The sequence below is a fragment of the Gossypium arboreum genome, chromosome 4 (assembly GCF_025698485.1).
Source record: "Gossypium arboreum isolate Shixiya-1 chromosome 4, ASM2569848v2, whole genome shotgun sequence".
NCBI lineage: Eukaryota > Viridiplantae > Streptophyta > Magnoliopsida > Malvales > Malvaceae > Gossypium > Gossypium arboreum.
The window spans coordinates 83,101,931-83,114,097 of NC_069073.1; the positions used below are offsets into that span (position 1 = coordinate 83,101,931).

At 36.4% G+C, this 12,167-nt stretch overlaps 1 protein-coding gene across 1 annotated transcript; it reads right to left on the reverse strand.

The window, feature by feature from the left end:
* Window positions 1-3,406: 3,406 nt before the first annotated feature.
* On the reverse strand, window positions 3,407-3,922 carry LOC108458621 (uncharacterized). The gene has a single exon (XM_017758030.1). The coding sequence runs from the start codon at window positions 3,920-3,922 to the stop codon at window positions 3,407-3,409; it is 516 nt and encodes a 171-aa protein (XP_017613519.1).
* Between the last annotated feature and the right edge of the window lie 8,245 nt (window positions 3,923-12,167).

Here is a 12,167-nt window from a genome sequence, read left to right on the forward strand (position 1 = left end):
AAAATTTAAAGATGATAATCATAACTTACATAAATAATTAAAGTTTATGATTATCATAACTTACATAAACATTTAAAGAATAAAAAAAAACTTTGGATCATAACTTACATAACTTATATAATACATTAATATATATCATATCATAAATTACATATGTAACACCCCAAACCTGGCCTAGACGTTATGACCGAATCTGGTGATGTGAAACACCCCAAACCCGGCCTAAACATTATGACCGAATCTGGTGATGTCACATGGAATGAGTTTTGAAAACAGTGTTGGCTTGATAAATCATTCAATTCTAATACCATGTGTTCGTCATGATTATACTGAAAATGTTTATTTAATTAATTTGTTTACCAAACACTTACTACAGCGGAAGTTTAATAAATGTGATAAATTTTAGAAACCCGATTTGTATTTTTAGAAAGAACCTCTTTTGCTTAAAAACCGTCGATTTCATAAAATAATTTATCAAGGCATGCAAATTATTAACAAACCAAAAATCAACAGTTAAAAACCATAAAGTCCAGAGAGTCTCAGATATTACAAACTATCAGAATAAAATCAAAATCGTAAATATAACCATAAATTAATAACTTTACACAATTGACGGTTGAGTGGTCACTGCTGAGTCTCTGCCGCTTCGATCCGCCTAAGTCTGGGGATTACCTGGACAGAACAAACAAACGGATGTGAGTTTTCGTCAACTCAATGTGTAACCCAACAGAAATAAGCATGCAAACATATAGATACAGAGTCAGGCTCATGGCCTTTTCAGATACAATACACAGAATTAGATATACAGATTAGAAACACAAAATCCTACCCCATCCTCTACGCACCAACTCCAACCATCCCATCAAACTATGTGGGGTTAAAAACACTCACCCATCCTTACACACCATATCATGCCAATACGACATATGTCAGATAATGTGCAGCCAAGCTGCCAGAATATAAGAAATGATCGTAGTACAAAATACTTCCTTCTCATATACAAATCTCACCCCACAATTATATACAGAAACATATACAGAATAACATACTAGACATGCTCAACATGCTTATGTATAGATATCAAAATAATTAGACATTCATAGCATTATCATACACAGAACAGAATATCAGACTATCAGATCTACAGTTTTAGGGTTTGGTTAGCCCTTATTGACCTTACAGTAGGCCCACAGTCGATGGAATGACCTGTGCGACCCTAGGGGAAACTTTAGAAATATGTGGGCCCACATGCCCAGATTGGCCTTGCCCATGTGGCCTACATGGCCTGGCCTAAAAACCCACACGCCTGTGTGGAATGCCTATGTTGGCCCACACGCCCAACTTGGCCTATCCTGTATGCCTCACACGGCCACGTTTTGGCCTTCACACAGCTGTGTCATCCGTATGGCCAGCCACTCGACCGTGTGGCGTCAATAGTGGCCATTTTCAGCTTTCGCTGAAACTCAGATTTTTTCATTTTAAAAACACACCTGGTGCATTTTATACGCTATAGCAACCACGAGCTCTCCAGAACCTAAGAGTCGATATACCAATGCTCAAAATCATCCTTAAAACACGATTAAACTAAAAACTCAAAACCAACAATAGCTCAAAACAAGTGTTCATCGCTTACCCCACCACTCCAAATGATTGACTATGATTCTGCAAGAGTAGAGTCACGGTTTTCTCGATTCGCTGTTGCCAAAACAACAATATAACCCCAATCAGCATTTTAGAAAGAACATTACAGAATAATAAAGCCTCACTTACCAAAATTGTATGACGAAAACAGAAATAACGAGAACAAAGGTGTGATGGTCGATAAAAAGGAAACAAAATCGAATGGGAGACTAGGAAAAATAAAAACAGAAGAGAAATAGAGAACTAACGTCAGTTGTTTTTGGAAGAAAGAGAAACTAGTTGGAAATTTTGAAAAATAAAATGATACACATCCCTTGATTTTCTCCTACTAATCCACTAACTGATAACCTCCTCAGACTTTTAGTTCGACTGAGTCTCTACAAGTAAACTGAGCTAAAATATTAACATTCACACTCGTGCAGTGGTTTGATCAAAGGACCTCCAACAAACTAACTCCCTTGTCACTCGAACCAGCAGCCTCATTTTGATATGAATTTGCAAGCAATTTAATATAAACCCACTCCACAAAGGTAGGGCTTGGATAAAAAATAACAAAATTTGGCAGAAGTGAGACTTGAACCCAATACCTCATACACTCACCCAGAACACTTAACCACTAAAACAGATACCCATTTATGTTAAATATTTCCAAAAACAGAAATAAATAAGTTAGGGCATTACAACTCTACCCTTTAAAAGAAATTTAAACATCGAAATTTACCTAACCAAAATAAATAAGCATAATGCTGACATATCGATTCCTCAAGTTCCCATATGGCCTCCTCAGTACCATGATTCTACTACAGAACCTTCACTAAAGGAATAAACTTCCTCCTCAGAATCTTAACATCTCGCTCTAGAATCTAAATTGGCTCCTCTTCAAAAGTAAAATTCGATCTATCCTCGATCTTTTCAATAGAGACAACATAAGATGGATTAGACTGATACTGCTTCAACATCAAAACGTGAAACACATCGTGGATACAATCCAACTCTAGAGGTAGCTCCAATTGATAAGCGATCGGTCCCACACGCTTTAGAATCTGATACGGTTCTATAAACCTACGGCTTAACTTGCCCTTACGACTGAATCTCAGAACCTTCTTTCATAGAGAAACCTTAAGAAAAACAGAGTCCCTCACAGAGTACTCAATATCACGTCTCTTTAGATCTACATAAGATTTCTGTCTATCAGAAGCCACTTTCAAATGATTTCGAATTAGTTTAACTTTATCCTCGGTCTCAAAAACCAACTCAGGACCCAAAACCCGACGTTCACCCAACTCAGTCCAACATAGTGGAGTACGACACTTATAACCATACAGAGCCTCATAAGGTGCCATTTGGACACTAGACTGGAAACTGTTATTGTAGGAGAACTCAACTAGCGGTAGACAATCTTCCCAACTACCTCAAAAATCTATCACACAGCTTCAAAGCATATCCTCCAATATCTGAATCACCTTCTCAGACTGGCCATCAGTCTGAGGATGGAACGTAGTACTGAAGTCCAATCTCAAACCCAGAGCCTCATGTAACTTCTTCCAAAATCGAGAAGTGAAGCAAGGATCTCTATCAGAAATAGTCGACACAGGAACCCCATGTAGTCTTACAATCTCAGAGATATAGAGCTTCACCAACTTCTGTAGAGAAAAGTCCGTCCGAACTGAAATAAAATGAGCAGACTTGGTCAATCAATCCATGATGACCCAAGTAGAATCCTTCTTAGTGGGTGTTAAGGGCAACCCACTATCGAAGTCCATCATCACTCATTCCCATTTCCATAAAGGAATCTTAACTGGCTGTAACAAACTCGAAGGCAACTTTGCTCAGCCTTAACTTGCTGGTACATCAAACAACAAGCAAAGAAATTTGTAACCTCATGCTTTAAACCTGACCACCAGTACAATTCACGGAGATCCTGGTACATCTTATTACCATTGGGATGCATAGCATAAGGGCTACTATACGCCTCCCTCAGAATCGACTGCCTCAAATCAGGGTCATTTGGCGTACAGATCCGACCTTGAAAACACAGAACACCATTATTGTTCAATCCAAAATTTGAAGTACTGCCACTCTCAATCTGACAAAACCACAGACCCAAAGACTCATCCCTTAACTGCTTCTCTCGAATCTGATCAATCCAAGTCAGCTTAACCTGCAACTCGGCTAATAGGTTACCATCATCAAACAGACTAAGTAGAGTGAACATCACTCTCAAATCTGTTATCGCCCACCACATTGGCCTTACTAGGATGATACTATATCGTGAAGTCATAATCTTTAAGCAGCTCAATCCATCACCCCTGCCTAAGATTCAACTCTTTTTGGGTAAGGAGGTACTTGAAACTCTTGTGATCGGTGTAGATGATACACCTCTCACCATATAGATAATGCCTCTAGATTTTCAATGCAAAAACTACCGCAGCCAATTCAAGATCATGCGTCAGATAATTCCCTTCATGTGTCTTAAGCTGACGGGACGTAAAAGCCACAACTTTTTCATCTTGCATCAGTACACATCCCAAACTCACATGCGATGCATCACTGTATACCATAAACTCTTTTCCAGATTTAGGCTGTATCAGAATAGGAGCTTGAGTCAAAACAGATTTGAGCTTCTCAAAGCTCAATTTTTGTGCATCAGTCTAGACAAAAGGAACTCCTTTATGTAAAAGCTTAGTCAACGGAGCTGCAATCAGGGAGAACCCCTCAACAAACTGCCAATAATAACCCGCCAAACCTAGGAAATTGTAAATCTCAGATACGTTCTTAGGCTATTTCCAATCAACCACTGCCTTAATCTTTCTAGGATCAACTCGGATCCCCTCAGCAGAAACCACATGCCTCAGAAAAGTTACCTCATGCAGCCAAAACTCGCACTTGTTCAACTTAGCGTAGAGCTATTTTTCCCTGAGTATCTGAAACACTACTCTAAGATGCTCATCATGTTCATCCTCAGTCTTAGAGTAAAACAGAATATCATCAATGAACACCACAACGAACTGATCTAGATATGGTTGAAAGACTCAGTTCACAGATCCATGAATGCAACCAGAGCATTTGTCAGACTAAAAAGCATAACTAGAAACTTGTAATGTCTATAACGAGTTCCAAATGCAGTCTTATGAACATCCACCTCCTTAAATCTGAACTGGTGATACCCAGAACGGAGATCAATCTTCGAAAACACAGAAGCCCTTTGAAACTGATTAAATAAATTGTCAACCCTCAGAAGTGGATACTTGCTTTTCACAGTCAGTTTATTCAACTATTAATAATCAATGCACATTCTCATGGTGCCATCCTTTTTCTTCACAAACAGAACAGGTGCCCCCTATAGAGACACACTAGGGTGAATGAAACCACGATCCAAAAGCTTTTGAAGTTGAGCCTTAAGATTCGCAAGCTCCTTCTGTAACACCCCTATCCCGTAACCGTTGTCGGAATAGAAAAAGGGTATTACTGGACTTGTAACTCATGTTAGAACAGTAAAATTTTAAACTTTTTCTTGAAATAAAGATCATTCATTTAGATAAATGCTAAATACAGCTAGGGATAAAATTAAACTTCTATAAGTACACATTCAAAGGATGCCATTTTCGCATGGCTTATATACATTAACTAGAGTATTATTCCGCTACTAGTCTATTCTATACATGCCATAAAATAATCCTAAACATAGCAGTACCAAACAGTGGATAGTGATAGTATGACGAGTTGTTGACGATCCCCGAGCAAAGGCCAAATTTGATAATCTATAAAACAAAGAAACGTAACAACAGAGTAAGCTTTCAAGGCTTAGTAAGTCTTATGGAAAACAATTAACTTTGCTGGATTAAATACATTTATAACTTACACAAAATCCAAGTGACGTCTCGATGGGCTTAATAAGCCTACACAAGTACATAATACATACCTGGCCAACTTAATGTGCTGAACATCCGTAATTGTTGATTTATTACTAAGTCACTTAAGATTAGACCTTACACAAATCACGTTTTGAAATGTCAAGATATATCACCATTCGGTCAAATAGATTAAACCCTATGTATGCACAAGTAATTCATCTATTTCATCCAAATTTAAGAGTATATACCCTTCGCATAAAAAAAAAACATCAATGCTATTTTTAGTTTAATCAGTCGAACTAAAACATAACACTATAATCACATTCGATTTTCATATTTGGAAACACATATTCATGTTTCACATTACATAAACAATTTGATAGAGTCAATACTCGTTGAATATAACTTATAACCATCTCATAAGTGATTCCCAAAGTACATTTGTAATACAAACGAAATCGAGTTCACATAGCAAGTAAGTATCACTTACCATATACTTAACCTTTGTACACTTACCATTTCCATAGTTACCAATTACCAATTAAATCTTTCAATACCTCTAACCATTTAATCATATGCACTCATTTCGTGCACATACACAAATGTCTATATATGTATTTAGGAGTTTAGTTCTTTAGTTCATATTCACATTAATATTTCAAATAATCAAATTATGACAAGTTTTAAAGTTTCGTATACGTATATAAAGGACTAAATGTATTCCTTATCACATATACATAAATGACCAAACGCAATCCATACCTTGTATTTCCACATCCTGCCGAATACAACTCAAATTAATAATTTTTTATGAAACTAATTAAATCCTTATCTTAACGATATACAAATGGTCTTCGGTTTGAAATAATTCAAGACACTTAGCCATAGCCTGTTAGGTTTAAAAAAAAAAATCCGAATCCAGTTACCAGTACCAAGCCTGCGGGACTTTAAGCCCGGATATATCATCATAGTTAATTCACAAAGTTGTATACACATCAATTCACATACCTTCGATTTTTCCAACACGGAAACACATTAATAAGGTATCACTTCATTCGAACTTATTCGTATCTCAATATAGCTAGTCTCATTTCACGAGAGCCATTAGGCCACATTACGTAGTCAGCGAGTCTTAACCCGAATACTTTCCAAATTCCATGTATATTTAATCACATGTTACCACATTTCACACGAACTATCACCATTGTAATTCATTAACCTCATTCGAATATAAGCATATAGTGTGTACCTTATCTTCATGTCATAATATCATTCGACTTTAATACATATATATATCCCTATCAATAAACTTCCAACTAAATAAGAAAGTACACACATGACTTACATTATTCTCATGACAACCATTTGGCTAAACAACATATAAGTCACTACACCTTCAATTTATAAAACTATCAACACATATTACATATACGTTGCTTACGTTTATAAAATAGCCATTCGGATAACTTACACACATTTAAATTTTAGCCATTTTGGCCTCACCACCTATATATTTATCTTGTACATCAATTCAGCAATAGCTTATAAGCAACTCAACTAGTTTCATCAATGTTTACAACAAAATCACAGATTCACTACAAGCTGTTTTCTTGAGCAACAATCATTAAATTATTTGTAACTAGAGCTACGGAACTCCAAATGAAGTGACGTAAATTTTCCCCAAAAATAGACTCATATATATTCTATCCATAAAATTTTCAGGATTTTTGGTTTGGCCAATCAAAACCAGAATTTTCGTAAAATTTCCCCTATTTCACTGATCGACTATACTGACCACTCTTCACTACGAATCAAATTTCTCATTGTAAAAATTTCAAAATATGTTCTTATTTATTTCATTTGAAACTAGACTCATTAAGGAGTCTAAGAATATAAATTTTATCTTATAACAATTTTTTACTATTTATAATGATTTTCTAAAAACAGAACAGGGATTTGATTCATTCGACACTGTCACACACAACTTTAAATATCTCTCTATAGGAAATTCCTTTTCTTGCATTGTTTATTTTATAAAAAACTAGACTCATCGATTTTTGATTACATATTTTATTCAGTCTCTAATTCCACTCCAACAATTTATGGTGATTTTCAAAAATCACACTACTGCTGCTGTCCTAAGCAGATTATTACAATTTGCTCTTAAATTTCCAAGTCCAAACACTTAAGAAACTACCATTTGAGTTTAAAACATATCATCATATATAAGTACTTCTTATTATCACATACAAATCATAATTTAAATATTACTTTTCTAATAACCAATCGGCTAAGGCTCATAGAAGTAACTTATTCCTTATCATTTTACTATAGGTAATTACGCCAATTCATAGTCCCATCTTTACCCTATTCCATATCATTCTTCATTATAACTAAACTTATATGCTAAAAACTTACCTCAGATGTTGTCGAACGATTTCAAAGGCTATTCGATTACTTTTTCCTTTCCCCTATCCAACTTTGATCCTCTAAGCTCTTGAGCTAAATCAAACAAATTTACTTCCCAATCAAACATAGTCATACGGCATCCATATACATTTTAAAACCAATTCATTTGAATCAATTGACCACTTAAGTCTATTATCATTTCGTTTTCAAATTTGTGTACTTGATAAGTCACATTAAACAATTATATATGTAACTTTAATACATATTTATATTCGAATGTCTCTATGACACAAGGCGTATACATAAGGCATTAACATACATATAAATATATTTTAGTCGATTACTCAAGTTATGCACAACATGTATATATATACACTCTCATATACATTATTATAAATATTGCCGAATACTTAACACAACTAAGCTAAGAATTTACTCAATATCATCTTAATTAACTTCTACTTATACATCAAAGTTTCAAATACAAAGTATTTAGCACCTATGCATTTAAACCGGATTACCAAACACCCATAGACCTTGACCGAATGCCATTAAACACAAGTCAACAAAATCTTATGATTTCAAATCAAACTCTTAGCAAGAATGCACAATGCCAAACCCTTAGATGATTAAACATCTAATTTAGACAATTTAGAACACCTAAACAGCACTCGTTCAAAACATTAAACAACTACATGTTCGACTATTACACATATGAGCATTAAAAATTTACTATCAATAAGCTCAACTTCTTGCAACAACAAATTCTTCATCAAAGCTTAAAGGCTACAATCAAATTATTTTCTTATTAACCATAACCGAATGTGCCCTACATCCATCAAGATTTTAATTTTTTTGGCATGGGCTAAGTAAGAAACAAGATGATTAACCTAAAACAAGCTTAAATTTCAAAAAAAATCTAACACCATTCACTAACCTTCTTCTCCTTCAAAATGACCGAAAGTCTCCCCCCTTTCTCTTCTTTTCAATTCGGCAAAGAAGAACAAAGATGAGCTTTGTTTTCTTCACCCAAATTTTCACTTATTTCCTTATTCAATAATTCATTTTGTATATTAAAATGTAAGTAAACAAACTAAAAAAAATGCATATAATATGTGTTAGTCATTAGCATGGCCGGCCACTATCTCTAATTGGTTAATTAGACATGCAAGTACATTTTTTTTATCATCATGCACTATTAGATCACTTTTACATTTGTCTAAACATTTCACAATTTTCTCACATAAGTCCCTACTAATAAATTTCACATATACTGATAAAATTAAAGTATGAAACTTTTACACATTCATATTCACATAAAATAAACGTAAAATATTACGGTTAATTATTTTTATGACTCGGTTTTGTGGTCCCGAAACCACTTTTCGACTAGGGTCAAATTAGGGATTTCACACCTTCGATGCCATACGGTAAGGAACAATGCACACCGGAGCTGTTCTTGGTATCAGCTCAATCTCAAACTCAACTTCTCAATTCGGAGGTAATCTTAATAACTCCTCAAAAAAGACATCTAAAAAATCCCCCACAGTTTTAATATCCCCGATAGTAGAGTCCCTAGAAGCAGAAACACTGACGTAAGCCAAATACGCCTCACACCCTTTCTGAACCAGTTTCTCAGCCACAAGAGCGCAGATCACATTGGATAAATAATCTCGATGCTCACCGAGCATAACCACTTCTTTATCATCCTCAGTCCTCAGAATAACCCTCTTAGATGCGTAATCCAAGCTAACACGGTGCTCAACCAACCAGTCCATTTCCAGAATTAAGTCAAATTCCCCAAACAAATGCTCCATCAAATTCTCCAGAAAAACAAATCCTTGAACCACTAATGAAACATCCCTATAAAGCTTATTAACCCGAATAGACTGCCCCAACAGAATCAATAAGTAACCTCACTAAAAGTACTTTCAATAGATATCCCCAAGTTTTCAAAAATAGAACTAGATACATAGGAATGTGTTGAACCTGTGTCTATCAAAGTACTGTAAGGTATATCAAAAATAAAGAACGTACCGGTGATAACATCAGGAGCATCTCTGTCTTCTCGATGTCGAACAACATAAACTAATGTAGGCTGCCTCGACTCAATCTAACTAGTAGCTCTACCCTGTGCTCTCTACCCACGACACATACCATTACCAAGCCTAGCGTGACCACCACCTTTAGGTGGCTGCTGAACTCCTCTTTAAGATTGTACAGAACCTGGTCCCGAGGCTTGCATCTGATCTGCTCACTTTGGACACTCTCTAATGCGGTGCTTCAAAGATCGACACCTCAAACATGCCTCAATCCTCCTCCAGCACTCGCCCAGATGGTGCCTACCACAATCTTCACACAACTAAATCCTAGTAGGAGCAACAGGTTTAACAGGCCCATTAGGTCTGGCCTTTTTTTAGGCCTCTGAACAGAACTAGAAGGCTCTGAATCCCTCTTATTCTTACCCCTCTCTCGGTCTCTATTTTTCTACTCCACGCACTTAACATCCTCGGTAATCTTGTCCTTCTCTACCAGCACTGCGAACTCCTGCTTCCTCTGTGGAGCAATCAGTACCCTCAAGTTATCCCTCAAGCCATCCTCAAACTGGACGCACCTCTCATACTCAGACGCCACCATGCCTCGAGCGTAGTGGCTCAGCCTTAGAAATTTGGCCTCATACTCGGCCACAGATCTATTACCTTGCGTAAAATTCATGAACTCACACCTACGAGCATCCATATAGCTCGTCCTCACATACTTACTCTAAAAGATGGTCTTAAAGAAATCCCAATTCACACGATCAGGCTGAGTACCCTCATCATCCGTTAACCACCACTGATATACCTCGTCGTGAAGTGAAGAGACTACACCCTTTAGTTTCTGTTCGGGAGTACAGTCTAAATCATTCATAATCCTCTCAATGGCCTCCAACCAATACTCGACCACTGTAGGGGCGACTCCAGTGACACACCTACATAACTATGCAGCATTCGACCAGAGTCGTTTCGTTACCGACCCACGGCCCCCAGATCTAGAATGGGATCCGATGACCCTCTCTAATATCCTCAGCATCGCTTGGGATAGTGCGTCGTCCCCAGCCGAATGGCTTTGAGACCCAGTCTCAGTAGTACGCGAAACAGGTGTCTCACTTGTATCTAAGTTTGGCATACTGCCCGGAGAGTAAGGCTCAGCTCGAGCTCCCCTACGGCCTCTACCACGGCCACAAATACAATGTCTACGAGTTCCACGAGTGCTCATTGTATAATTTAAATTTATCTACATTATAAAGTTTTATGCATCAGTTCTAGTGTTGAGTAACAGATATTTTATGCATAAATTATAAGAAGTTCAAAGATGTTTTCAGAAGTTTTAGTCTCTAACTATTTCAGTACAGTTTTAGAATGTACTAAGTACAATGTTTTCAGAACAGTTCTATCTAAGTACAGAGATACTTACAGGATCGGCGCTGGAGACTCGATGTACCACATACTTTCTCAAATTATCCAAATTATTTGAAAACCAATTCTTTTTAAATCACGATTCTAGAACCCAAAATTCACAGCCTGAGTTTTGCAACCTGTCTCTGATACCACTAAATGTAACACCCCAAACTCGGTCTAGAAATTATGGCTGAATTTGGTGATGTCACAAGGAATGGGTTTTGAAAACAGTATTGACTTGATAAATCATTCAATTTTGATACCTCGTGCTGGTCATGATTACTAAAAATGTTTAATTAATTAATTTGTTTACCAAACACTTACTACAGCGGAAGTTTAATAAATGTGATAAATTTTAGAATCCCGATTTCTATTTTTAGAAAGAACCTTTTTTGCGTAAAAATCGTCGAATTCATAAAATAATTTATCAAGGCATACAAATTATTAACAAACCAAAAATCACCAGTTAAAAACCATAAGGTCGTAAGGATCCCAGAGATTACAAGCTCTCAGAATAAAACCAAAATAGTAAATAAAACCATAAGTTAATAAATTTACATAGTTTACGGTCGAGTGCTCACGGTTGAGTCTTCGCCGCACCAATTCGCCTAAGTCTAGGGATTACCTGGGCATAACAGACAAACAGATGTGAGTTTTCATAAACTCAGTGTGTAACCCAACAAAAATAAGCAGGCAAACATACAGATACGACTCAGGCTCATTGTCTTTTCAGATACAGTACACAGAATCAGATATATAGATCAAAAACATAGAATCCTACCCTTGTCCTCTACACACCAACTCTGACCATCCTATCACACCA